Source organism: Passer montanus, unplaced genomic scaffold (assembly GCF_014805655.1).
Source record: "Passer montanus isolate IOZ18808 unplaced genomic scaffold, ASM1480565v1 scaffold116, whole genome shotgun sequence".
Taxonomy (NCBI): Eukaryota; Metazoa; Chordata; class Aves; order Passeriformes; family Passeridae; genus Passer; species Passer montanus.
Window position 1 is genome coordinate 1,057,716 of NW_024358278.1, and position 13,735 is coordinate 1,071,450.

The 13,735-nt window shown below is 45.1% G+C and overlaps 1 protein-coding gene across 4 annotated transcripts in view; it reads left to right on the top strand.

Annotated features, from left to right (window-relative positions):
* Positions 1-13,735, top strand: part of FAM168A (family with sequence similarity 168 member A) — a 125,446-nt gene that overhangs the window by 58,821 nt on the left and 52,890 nt on the right. For all 4 annotated transcript variants that reach the window (XM_039697078.1, XM_039697079.1, XM_039697080.1 and 1 more), the window contains one exon: positions 5,150-5,237. In XM_039697078.1, the coding sequence (XP_039553012.1) occupies positions 5,168-5,237 (70 nt within the window). In that variant the 5' untranslated portion in view covers positions 5,150-5,167. The remainder of the gene's footprint in view (positions 1-5,149; positions 5,238-13,735) is intronic.

Here is a 13,735-nt window from a genome sequence, read left to right on the forward strand (position 1 = left end):
AATATTTTGTTTTGTTTTTTTTGCAGTGCCTGGGTGATATTGTGGGATGGATGTTTATAATCCAGGCTTTTTCTGGTGGCCAACCCAAATCTCCCAAGGCAGTGCTTGTGGAAAGGAAGGAGCAGAGAGAAGTGTCTTCAAGCTGTGTGTTCCAAGAAGCCTTTTCAGCAGAACATAATGAAGTAGGATAGGGAAGACAAAAGAGTGGAGATAATCAGCTGGAGGAGGCCATGGCTCGGTCGGAGAGCACAGAGTACAAGAGTACAGCAGGGTTCATCTCCAAAGGGAAAGTCAGCAAGGCCTCAAGTTAGAGAAATTAATAGGAATATATCAAGGAAGTCGTTTGAGAACTGCTGAGAATGGTTTGGGACTCACTGGGGCAGATATGTTAGATCTTTTAAAAAATACATGTATTTATTGGTTACCTGCTGGTGAAACCCATCAGACTTGCAGATAAAAGGCTGGGAATTTGCAGCACAAAATTCAGCTGCATTAAGACATTTTCTTCTCTGGAAACAAGTTAATATAACCCCATCTGAGCCAGAATCTTTTGGTTTTTCTCATTCTGAAATTTCTTGTGGGGGAACTGGTTCAAGGCTAGGTTGAATGGGGCTTGGAATAACCTGGTCTCATGGAAGATGTCCCTGCCCATGGCAGGAGCTTGGAACTGGATGAGCTTTAAGGTTCCTCCCAATTCAAACCAGTCTGTGAGCGCATGATTCTATGATTTCTCATTTATTTAGGCTCAAGGGGGTGTTTGTGTAAGCTCTGCATAATTCAAATAGGCAAACACAATGTGCAGGTATTTTGCCATTCACATTCAGGTTCACCTGTGCAACAAGTGATCCCACCTTCCTAGTCCTTTTAAGGGAGGGCAGGGATTTCCTTTACAATATTTCAATATGCAGTCTGTAGTATTAAATTGAATTAATAAGTGAATTATCATTTTTTGATCCTCTGGCTTTTACGCAGATCGTAAACTTCAGCTAACAAAAGGTCGAGATTTTTCCTGTCTCAGCATTTATTTTTTTGGGCAGTCTGAGGTCAGCAAATTCCAAAGTCAAGAGCTGCTTTGTGCTGATAAATTATCCATTTCATTTTTCATACAATGAAGACAAAAGGGCTTGTTGCCGCTAGAGATGTCAGGCTTTTCTTGATTGGAAAAGCCTGATTATTTAGTTCTTCATTTCAGAGGAAACAGCAGGTGATGAGAATGTGGTTCCCTGGGGTTTTGTCTCCCAGGACACTCTCCTGTGTCTCCTCAGTGAAGATCTGAGTGCTCCTCTCCTGGTTTGGAGGTGGGTCTGACAGAAAATGCTGTAGAACTATAAATTTTTGGGAGCTAGGGGGGTTCACCTGGAGAGGAGAAGGCAACCTGGGATAGTGGGAAGTGTCCCTGCCTATGGCAGGGTTTGGAGCTGGATGCTCTTTAAGGTCTTTTCTATCCAAACCAGACTGGATTTCCATGTCTCAACTTGATGTGTTCACATTATATATATATAATACATTATATATGCATATATATTGTATACAACCCTGTTGCATTTCTATAACAGGTTCAATATTTTGTTTCACGTGTGAGATGCTCAATCAACTCTTAAGGTGTCACTAAAAAAAGAATAAATTAATGAAGAAGTTGCTCATTGTGGTAACGAATCTCCGAGCTCGTGCCCACTGTCCCAGACTTTTTTGGGGAAAGGTGGGATATACCCTTGTCACTTGCCTAAATTAACCTTTAGCAGATGAATAGGAAGGTAATTTAATTATTGTTTGGTGGATCCCAAGTGAGGGTCAAGCTTCAAACGACTTAAGGGAAAAATTGTCAGAAAATTAGCGGAATTTGCATGGAGTGTAAGGTCAGGAGGCCTTTTCATGTTCAAGGAGACTTTGGCTGAATATTATTAGCATGCAATTTGTATAAAATTCATTTAAAGAGGTGATGTGCAGGTCAAGGAAGAAAAGATCTCTTTTCTTTGTTCATACTCTCTCATGTTGGTTCTGTGCCACCTGATGTGAAATAAATTACTTTTGGCACATAGAGAAAATAGTACCCTCTCTCCAGAGTGTAAGGAGTGGGGCTCTCAAAAGGCATTGCATCCCAGTGCCACAAAAAACAAGGCAATGGGAGCCTAAAGGGAAAATCACCTTGACACAAGGAATGACTTGAAAGAAAATGGAAAAATGTCTGTTGTTCAGAACAGCTCCCTTTTCCATTGTTTAATCTTTTCTTTTCAATTCAGAGCTACTATTTAATTTTTGGAGAGCCTGAAAGACTCACCTGTCCGTGTCACTGTTTTAAAAACCCTGCAAAATATATTTATTTCTCTGTAAAGATTTCATTCCTTTATTCTGAAAAGATAATGACAGTAACTTCATTAACTTCTGGGATTTTCCATGCCTGCTTGATTCTTTTAGCTTTTATGTGATGATCTTGGAGATCTTTTCCAACCACAGTGATGGGGGTGGCAAAACCCCCTGTGGAGATGGGGAAATCTGGGCACAGTGTTCCAAAGGCACCAAGTAAACCAGTGATGGGGGGAAGCAGTGGGATGAGATGTTCTGGTGTCCTGTGTCTGTAGGAGTTTGGAGATGTGGTGATTCCGGATTCCCAGGAGTGGGGGACACACTCACAGAATCACAGAATCATTAAGGTCGGGAAATCCCTCCAAGGCTGGGAAAGCCCTCCAAGGCTGGGAAAGCCCCCCAAGGTTGGAAAAGCACTCCAAGGCTGGAAAAGCCCTCCAAGGCTGGGAAAGGCCCCCAAGGTTGGGAAAGCACTCCAAGGCTGGAAAATCCCTCCAAGTTCATGGAGTCCAGCCATTCCCCAGCTCTGCCCAGGCCACAGTGACCCATTCCCACCCTCCCTTGTGGCTCTGTTTGCCCTTCACGTGGAGAAGTTCCCTGGTGTGATGGGAGCCTGTCCTGCACTTTCACGGGAAGGATAAAGCAGATGAAAAGGTAACCAGGTTACAGGCACAAAGTATCCCGGGACTGTTTGCTAGCAGCTTATTCCCATGGCATTCCTGCTGGAGTTACTCCTTGCTGGAGTCTCTCGGAGCAACTGAGCATGGCTGTCTCAGGGATTAGGAAGCACTGGAAGCTCCTGCAATAGAGCAGCACTGGTGTTTGTCTGTTTATAATTAATTTTTAGTAGTCTTTTTGTTGGGCATTCATGGCCACAAGCGAACTCTGCAGGTTCTGGCGGTGCAGAAGGTTTAATTTTGCTAATCCTGTTTTATTCCTATTTCAGTGTAGCGGTTTCAATGCCACAACATGGTGCCTGCAATGAATTTCAAATGTATTTTCGGATGGCATTGTCTTGCAGAATGGGAGAGAAAATCATCCCTCCCAAATGCCGTTTGCAGGGGCTCTTTCCTGCTGTCTGGAAATCCCACCCTGCATACAAAGCAGGGAGGAAGCACAAACCTCTTCCTCACAAGCTCTCAAGCCCCCACCACGATTACAACCTTTTTATCTGGGATAAAAAGCATTTTCTTTCATCCTTCTCAATAAGAGTGTTTTGCTTTTACCATTTGGTACAACACCTAGTGCAAGCCACACGTACTCTGTCATTTTTTTCCCTGAACTATGATTTTTTTTATACTCTTCACACACACAAGAGTACAAATGAAATGCTGCTGGCATTGAAAAGGCCCTTTAGAAAAGCAGCCGTGATTCCAGCCCTGCCTGGGAGCAGGTCCAGCTGCCACTGGGTGGTTTTTGGGAAGGAACAATGGAAAGGTGAACAGTTACCCTCCTAAATTTTATTTCATAAAATCACAGAATGATTTGGGTTGGAAGGGACCTTAAAGCTCATCCAGTCCCATGGGCAGGGACAGCTTCCACTGGATCAGATGCTCCAAGCCCCATCCAGCCTGGCTTTGGGCAGTTTCAGGGATGGGGCAGGCACAGCTTCTCTGGGATCTTCTTAAAGATCTCCTTAATGCTCTTAAAGCTGTGTGTTAGTGAAGCCACTGGTGGAATTCTGAGTCTCCCTGTCTCTTCCCACTTGCTTATAACCCTGATTTCCTTTGCTTTGAGAATGACTCCTTCAGTGCTAACTTGGGGGTGGAGGGACAGCTAATTAATTAAGCACTAATTGTTGTCAAATCAATCGGTGCTAACATGTAACGTTTGACTTGTTTACTCTCCCGAGGTAAAGTGAAAGGAGTTAATGATGTAACAAATTGTGTCCCCCATCATGAGGGACTTGTTTGGAGAGAACGGTGTTATTTATGAACTGTAAAATAACACATTTTAACAAAACCCCCAGATTTTGAAGGAAGATGGGCTTGGTTCTGGTGTGAAATTACCACTAGATAGCTGTGGAGACAAATGCGTCGCCTAATAAAGCTTAATGACTGATTTTCCCATTAATCAGAACTGAGAATGTGCTTCATTAAGATAATTAACTGAGCCAGTTGCTTAACTGACAGTTAGGAGACACAAATTCCCAAGTTACTTGCTTTCCTCTTAATAAAACCCACAAGAAGCTGACCCGGCTTGGTGGCTTTTATCGGCGAGGGGAGCGCAAGGGCTGAGATCTCCTCGCTCACCTAAGCTCCGTGACAGAGTGTCCCTGTGGGACACGGCTGGGACCAGGGGGTGGCCCTGCCCAGCCCCACACGGGATGCAAGCCTTGGCCTCCAGCTTTTCCCAGTCAGCTCACGCTGAAAGCTCACCAAGGCTTGCCCTTCTCCATCTCGCCAGCGGCGAATGCTCTTTCATCTGCTGCTTTCAGAAAGGTCAGGTCTTTGGTTTTATCACCCAAGAACTGCTCCTTCTTCCGAGGGGGAGAATTCCTTGCCTGACTTTGTGGCCCCTCCTCTGCGTGTTCATTGCAAGCTGGAACTGGGGTCATAGTCCTGAACCTCCCTGGAGCAGGGATGTGGAAGATGAATCTGCTCCGGGTGCATTTGTAGGCAGAATATGCAGCGCTGGAGAAGTTGTGGGAATTAACGGAGAGATCCAAAACTTGAATTATTAAATATGCTATCTGGTTGTAACGTCTGGTTGTAAATCCCTTCCTTCACAGCTGTCTGTGTCTGGAATTCTAACAGGGTGATGCTATCAGGACTCTGCACACAGACAGAGACTCGGGAGCCAACGTAAGGCAACCATCTCAACTCTGCTTTTCTTTTGTCCTCAGAGTTCCCGGTCTTCCACCATGAATCCTGTTTACAGCCCCGTCCAACCTGGGGCTCCCTACGGAAACCCGAAGAACATGGCCTATACAGGTAGGACAGGGGATGTGGCTTTTCCTGGATGTCTGTGTGTGGTGGTGCCTGATCCCTTAATGAGGGAGAAAGATTTCCCATCAGGGAGCTGGATGGGAACGCGACTCGCTGGAAAAGCCCTTCAGCAAAGCCAGTGCAGTGAGGGTGGTCAGAAGAGTTGGAGCTGAATTCATGCAAAGAGGATGCGCTGGAAATCCTAAGGAAAAGGATCCAAAGGTTTTTTTCTTTAGATTAAAAACATGCCAGCAGGTGCTGGGACAGTCAGCAGGAGGGTTTCCCTCAGGAGCTGCCCTGAACCACTGGGGTGCACGTGCTGGGATAATCCAGCTGTGGAAATGAGGATCTCACATCCAAGAGCCCCTTGTTTGGAGAACATCCAGGTATTGTGATAGGTGGTGACTTATGCTACAGTACTGACTGATTTTTTTTTTTATTTCAAGTTGTGCTTTGGTTGAGTTAACCTATGTGGAACAGTAAGTCTATTGTCTGTTTGAAACCTTCTTTAGAACTGAGTTGTCTAAAAATGTCATCCTTAACACTTGATAAAGATGTTTACCATAATTATGTAACTAGTGGGGAACTAAAGTGTACTGATATGGAAAGAATTCATATGGGACAGAAACAGTGCTTTGGAAAAAGAAAATCCCACTTCAGGTGTATCTGGTTTTCCCTGTGGATTATGTTCACCTTGGCTTGCTTTGATCTTGTAACCCCCTTACAAAATCTGCCCTGTAAAACTCCTTTTTATACCATTTTGGGGAATGTAATCAGCTCTTGGCTGTCATGTTGTGGCTTCCTGCTATCTGCATTGACTTTCACCTCATGTGTGGAATTATTTGGGAATGTGCTTTTGTGGAGGAGAGTGGTCACCAGCAGATGGGAATGATCATCAAATGCTCTGAGTGCTTTGTGCATGGAACATTCTGGTTGAGTTTGGCAGCCCTTCCAGCTGGTGGATCAGTGGGGCTGTGAGGAGCCCTGTCTGCGACTCTGCAGAGCACAGAGTTCCTCAAAGGCGTTTTGCCCCATTTTTATTCATCCTTTCTTTTTCCCATTCCAATTTATGCAGCTGCTTTGTTGGAGATACTGTAGCTTGGGGGAACTTTGGTCTCACAGTCAAAGCACGAGAGGCTTGAGAAAAGAAACAATCTCTGTGCAAAAGTCTCTTCAAAAAATCTCCCCATTGTGAGAGGACTGTGGACTCCAGCAGCACTTGGGTGATAGAACGAGCTCATAAGTGCACAGTTATTTTCCTGCTCTGGAAATAACAGGAATTTTGTGGCTTTCCAGCACAAGAGGCTACTTCTCTCCCACTTTACTTTGATTTTTTTTTTTGGCATGTGCTTAAAGCTCCACCTTAATATCTATTCAATGTACATTTCTGTATCTGCTTTCATACAGTTCTGGGTGTCTTAGCAGCTGCATTATGGCACTTGATAAGACAATTTAAATTAAATATTGAGGTGCAGATTGGCCAGAATTTGGACCTTGACCTTTCTGGAATAATTTTAGAGGGAGAATTGTGCTTTAGATGAAGGGATTAATGGAATTCCAGAATGGTTAAGGTGGGAAGGGACCTTAAAGCTCATCTGATTCCACCTTCCAAAGACCAGGTTGCTCCCAAGCCCTGTCCAGCCTGGGCTTGGACACATGAATTCTTCAGGACTCCATTTGGAATTAGTCAAGTGCCAACATGAATGGGATGTTGTCTTCTAAAGTAACCTGCTGGTTGATCACTGTGAGGTTCCTACTGTGCTCTTAACTCTGTAAAATTTGACTTGACCAACTTGTGCCAGCTCTGATCCATGCAGGGATCAGGAGGATGTGCCCCCATGGTTTCATTCCAAACCATCCTTCAGGCATTTCAGAATTTGTGGTAAATGCACAGAAGTCAGTGGTGGTTGTGCAGGATAATGCTGGAGGAAAAAGTTGGAGGCAGATCAAGCTGGAAAAATTAAAACAAGGTCCTAGGTTATGTCAATGGTAAAACAAAGAAACAAATGTAGGACAGCACAGCAGGAATATTCCTGCTGGATGGTTCCATTGCCCAGGTGGAAGGTAAGGAGTCAGTGGGCTGAACTCCTACAGTGAAGTCCCAAAATAAAAGTAAAAAAGCCCTTAACTGAAGAGCTTTGGGTTTGGTTGTTTTTTTTTTTTTTCTGGGCAAATAGTATTACAAACCCTTTTAAATCTGAATTTGTTTGAATATGTAATGAAAGACTCAAAGTTCTATATTGAATGAGGAGGAGAAAATTTAAATTTTATCCTCTGCAGGGAAAAGACAGGCTACTCCTGAGGGTGGTCTGAGCAGCTATGAAAAGAGCTGTGGAACAAAACTCAGGTGGGGTAGAGGCAGGAGGAAAGCAGGGATAGTGATCAGGATACTGGCAGGTTGAATTCTGTGCTTTTGTGGGGTTTTTTTGGTGCTAAATGTGAATGCTTTATACTACTTAATATTTTGTTTACTGTTTTTATTTATATGATAGCTTTAGGCTGAAATAATAAGTTTTAATCTGAGTTTTAATGATTTTCTTCTCATTCTGACTTCTGTGTTGTTTCCTGGCAGAGCAGGGAGAGAGGTCCATTACAAGATAAATAATCCAATTTTTTCTGCCAGATTGGCTGTTAGGGAAAATAGGAAATCCTTGAGTTAGGGAGAATGGGAAATCCTTGGCACATGCTCAAGTACTTGATGAAGCATCCGTTTATTCAGATTCTTGATTTTTCCATTTTGATCTTCCTTAATGGAAGTGCGAAGGACAGTTATTTCCTAAATCATTTTTTAAGTGTGGGCTGGATTGGCTGGATTTTTATGGGAAATAATAATTACGTTTCAAAAAGGAAGTTTTAAAATACAGTTACTCAGTGAGATAAAATCAGAATTGTTCAACTCATAGGAGAAATCTTTATGAAAACAATCCATGTGTTTGAATGAAGGGATTTATTAAGCACTTGTGGCTTCTCCTGTGTCTCATTTTTGGGGTCCTTAGAACTCCCAGACCTGTTGAATTGCACCCTCTTTTCCCGTTTTTCTTTGGAAACTGAAAGAGGAGGAGAACAACTCCTGCTGGCAGTGTTTCCTGCTGCTGGGTGAGCAGCTGTGGAGCTGAGGGAAGGTGACACAGGGAGAATATTCTGGCTGCAGACAGAGCCACATCTGCCCAGTGCTGGCTTTGTGCTCCAAGTCCTGGCTCCTCGTGCCCGGCTGGTGACGGCTTCCACTCCGCTAATTCCACGGATTTTGGAACATCAGCAGCAGCGTTTCAGCCTTGTTTACTATTTAATTAAACCAGACTGTAATTAAGTTGGATCTTCATGTAAGCTGTTGTTTTAATTGAGGCTAATTTATTTAAGGCCTCCAATTTGCTTTTTTGGTCTTGGTAGAATTCACTTTACCTGCTCCAAACGGGGGCTGCCGATGCACCTGGTTTTCCTTTGGCACATTACCCTTCCCATTTCCTTGCAGCCACTGCAGGAAGGCACCAGTGCTGCAGTAAATAGATTAGCCCATTGGTGTGGAATCAGGGATGAAGAATCAGTCTCTCCTGGAGCTTGTTTGACTTCAAGCGTGAAACTATAAAGTGTTTGTGATAGCTCACAGCGTCTCCCCTCTCCCTACCAGGAGCTGATTAATATGCTGATAAGATGCTGTGATTCATGAACCTCTGCTAGGCTGGCTCTGTGTTCGGTGCAGTTATTCCTAAATAATAAATGGTAATAAAATCCTACAGCCCAAGGATGCTGAGCTGGCTGGGGAGTCTCCAGGGGTTTGTGTCACGGCGCTCCAGAGCACGGCGTTTCTCAGGTCCTGCTGTGGGAGGGATGCTCACAGAATCCTGGGATGGGTTCTGCAAGGGACCTGGAAGAGCATCTCATTCCAGTCCCCAGCCTTGGGCAGGGACACCTCCCACTGTCCCAGGCTGCTCCAAGCCCCAGTGTCCAACCTGGCCATGGACACTTCCAGGGATCCAGGGGCAGCCACAGCTGCTCTGGGCACCCTGTGCCCATCTCCTTCCCAATATCCCATCCATCCCTGCCCTCTGGGAAGCCATTTTCCCATGTCTTGTCCCTCCATGCCTTGTCCCCAGTCCCTGTGCAGCTCTCCTGGAGCCCCTTCAGGCCCTGCAGGGGCTCTGAGCTCTCCCTGGAGCTTCTCCTCTCCAGGTGAGCCCCCCAGCTCTGCCAGCCTGGCTCCAGAGCAGAGGGGCTTTCCCTGCATAGGATCCCTTCATGCTCCTGAAGAGCAAGACACATCCCTGAGCTGGGCTGTTTGCATCACTCCCAAGTTGAAAATCTCCAAGTTTTGTCATTTTTTTCTTTCCCAAGGTGAAACCACACCATTTGTTTGGACATAATGGTGACAGAGGGAATCTGTGCCCTCCGGCCGTTGGTTCTGTTGGCAGGACAGGAGGTGAAGGATTCTCACGTGTGTTCCTGTCCTAATCCCTGTCATTTGTGTTCATTGTTGAACCTCAGACACAACTGCACATGTGAGGAGTGACCTCGACTGTTCCTTTAATTTATTGTGATGTAGAAAGTCGGTGGCCTTCAATGTTGTAGAAGATGGAAGGATGTTCCGACAGGATTTGTGCTGTTGGTTTTTAATCCTCCTTTGCATACTCTCTGTGGGACAAAGATAATTCCAGGCATGATTTCAGCCTTTCTCATTAACTTACAATTCTAATTTGGCTGTATGCTTCTCTGGAAATGCTGGGCCTTTGATGGCAGATCAGCTCTTAGGCCACAGGAACCATGTTCTTTCACAACTGCTCTGTGAAAGGGGATGAACCTTACATTTTTTCTCCTTCTTTTTGACATTCCTCAGCATTTTCAGGGGTAGCACTGAGGAACACAGGGCAAATGGCAGGGTTGAGGTGCTCTCTCCTTACTTCTCCTTCTGCTCCAAGATGTGCATGCATGTCAGCCTCTTCCATTGATTGGGAAGTGCCTCTCCTGGATTTAATTAGGCGATCCATTGCTTACCGGGTCTGTAAAACAGGAATTCTAAACCATGTTCAGGGTGTTGAATTGATTTCAGGGTGATTAAAAATGTATGAAGTGGATACAGTGAATATTTTTCCTCTGGCGTTTCTTCATGTTTATTAATTGGTGTGTATAGAGCAGACAGGAAAATCCTACTTGACTGGGAGAAGAATGAGCTGTGACTTGTGTAGGCTCTCATTGTTTTCATGTTTAACTGTGTGATTTTCGTACGGGAATGCTTCCAAACAACTTGCTGAGTTCCTCAGTGTTGGGAGCTGCTGAGTTTCAGCACTGAGATCAACAATGGATAAATCACCATCTTCCTAATGAATTCAGTCAGGGACTTCTTGAGGTTGTAAAAACCGTAAAGCCACTCAGGGAAGGAGGGTGGAGTAGTTTTCTGTTTGGGAGAAGGAAGCAGAGGGGTTTGGGTCAGATTAGGGATGTTTGTGAGTGGCAGAGGTTGCTCAGGGCGGTGATGGAGTCATCATTCCTGGAATTGTTCCAAAGCCATGTGGATGTGGCACTTGGGGACATGGGGCAGTGGTGGCCTTGCCAGTGCTGGGGAACAGTTTGACTCGATGGTCTTGGAGGGCTTTTCCATCCTTTATGACTCTGTGGTTCTAAAATAATTCATGACATCCACCGAGCTCCTGTGCAGATCGGTCCAACTGATGCCAACCTTCCAAGGAGTTCATAGAAACTTTGGGAAACATCCCTCACCCCCTGTTTTGTAACTGTTTGGAGAAGGTTTTACAGGCTTTTGAGTCCCCCCGTGTTGTGAAGAAACAGAATAGTCTCAGATCTTAAAAGCAAGCAAAACTCGTGTTGTGTTTTCCCAAATGACCTCATTGTGGGCCTTCTCCTCCTCCAGGCTCGGGTGAGTCCATGCAACTGGATTATTTCTGCCTCATTTCTTGGCTGCAATATTGATTTTGGTTTTCCTTGTGGTGGAAAAGAAATAAAAAGATTAAATGGCCACGCTTGAAGAGGGCTGGGGAAAAATTGTGAGGCAGAGAAGCAAAAAGCATAGGTGGGGAAAGAAAAAAAGATGGCCTTGGGAACATGTTTTGAAGAGAAAAGTGCTCCATTTAAAGAAAATAAAAGGTGAACAGAGAATTTTCTTGTGTCTCAATTGCTTTTATAGGGTACAGGCACATCTTGTGAAGTTCTTCACTCACCTGGGGAAAAGAGAAGCTTTATTTTTAACCATGAGCCCTCCCAAATTTCTGTCTTAAATTACATTCAGGCAACCAGAGCTTTTGGCTTTTAAGTACACATTCAGTATTAAAATTGATAACTGAAGGGGTTTTTTTGTTTTATCCTTTCTTAGTGGGTGTATATCAGAGAATGAAACTGGGTTTGGGTAACTTATTTAGTTCTAGTCTGTTTCTGAGCCATCTCCTTTTTCCTTGTTTTAGCCATGATCAATTGTTTTCCATTTAAAACTTCTTTTTCTGCATGTTCCCTTCACTTCCATATCTTTTCCTAAGTTCCTCCTGCTCTGCTCCTGAACAAGGAGCCACTGTGTGGGAAGTCAAAATCACATTGGCCATTTCAGCATCACAGAAGCTGGAAAAGAGCTTCAATATGATCCGAGTCCAGATGTTCCCCAGCCCTGCCAAAGCCACCACTGCCCCATGTCCCCACGTGCCACATCCCTCCAGGGACAGGGGATTTGGGAACCCTTGCCACAGGCTCCGTGGAGCTGGAGTGTGCCCTGGTCATTCTGCAGGTTGGAGATGGGGGTTCACAACCCAGGATGGAAACATCTCCTGGCCCTGGCACCCCACGTTTCAGGGAATCTCTCATCCAGAGTTAAAATCTCACCCACTCTAAAATAAAGGCCTTTTCCTGCATATTTCTTTCTGCCACTTGCAGTTGAAGTTCATATGCTGGCTTGTTTTTCTCTGTGCATGTTTGCACCCCACACATTCAATACCTCTTAAATCCCCAGGTGCTTCAATTAAATGATTGCAAATAAGCTCCAAGGCTGCCTTGTGATCCATTGAAAACCCTTAATATTTGCTGCCTTTCCTTCCCCCCACAGTTTTTTTTTTCATCTTGCACAGCAAATAAGTGGTCAGATCCTTGTTATGTTTTTTCAGGCTGAAGGTAATAAATTAAAATTTAGTGGCTTGACTTCTGCAAAAATGTTTTTAGATTAAATATTGAGTTTTTCTTCCCTCCTGGTGCACAATTATTTCTCACACCGGGCGCAGTCAATGTGATCCAGCACAGAGGTTTGTACAGACAGAAACGTGAGCTGGCCCAGGCTTGGAAAAGGCTTTTATGAGCTTCAGAAATAATTCCCTTGTTTGTACCAGATCTGTTAATTACTGGGTCTGCTTTCCTACTGTGCTTTATACCTAATATCTTATTTCTAATTTAGTGGGGATCAGCTTTCCCGAAGCAGAGCGCTTGAGTTTATTAATCACAGAATCCCAGAATGGTTTGGGTTGGGAGGGACCTTAAAGCTCCTCCAGCTGCAGATCTGTTCTGCTGTTCCGTTTCATTAGACTTAACCTGGTGTGAGGCCAAAATCAGGTGTTGCTTTTATGCAAATGCATTCATATACTTATTTTAAAGTGTGTGTGGCTGCCCTTCCCTCTCCCTGCGCTCGCTGGCACTCGGCCCCGTTTCATCTGATGCAGTACTGGGCTAGAATTTTAATGTCTCTGCGGCCAGCCATGATTTATTAGATCCCAAAGCCCTGGCTCTGAGTGCAGGAAGAAAATATTGCAGCAGTGAGCTGCCTTGGCACTGCTCGAATAAATGAGTCCTGAAAGACTCTTTAGTGTTGCAGCCTTTTTTCCCTTCTCCTCCCCTGGCCCCCAGTGCTCCTTCCCCCCTGCCCGACCCCTGGATTTCTGCTGATGGTGGGAAGTGCTCGTTTCCTTGAGGGAATTGCCATCTCCTGGTCTTTTTACAGGAATGGATTTGTCAACAGCCTCGTCATGTAGAATTCCCAGAATGAGCTGCTATCCTTAATCTGGAAAAAAAAGTAAATCAGCTTTTGTGTAGGGCGAAAGGCTTGGGCTCCTGGTGATGAGCTGGTGGTACAGAGAGAAGATCATGGAATTCCAAGATGGTTTGGGTTGGAAGAGACCTTAAACAAGGGCTCTGAGCTCTCCCTGGAGCCTTCTCCTCTCCAGGTGAGCCCCCCCGGCTCTCCCAGCCTGGCTCCAGCCCTGGAGCAGCTCTGGGCTCTCTCCATCAGAGCCTTGTCTTACCTGTTCTGAGGTCCCATTTTAGCAATGAGGAAAGCCAGCCAGGCCCTCAGTGCTCCCAGGACCAGCAGCAGGGTGTGCTCCTCTCTGCTGCCCAGCCCCTCCTGCCACAGAGCTGCCAGCCCAGCAGCCCTGCCTGGGAGCAGCTCTGAGTAGTTGCACTTCATCAACAAAATCATCTTCAGGGACAAATGGAATAAAGAAAGAGCTGGGCTGAAAAGATGAGCTCCCAGAAGACAGAGCAGTCAAGGGGAGGATTTAGGAGAAGCACAAGGAAGAAACCTT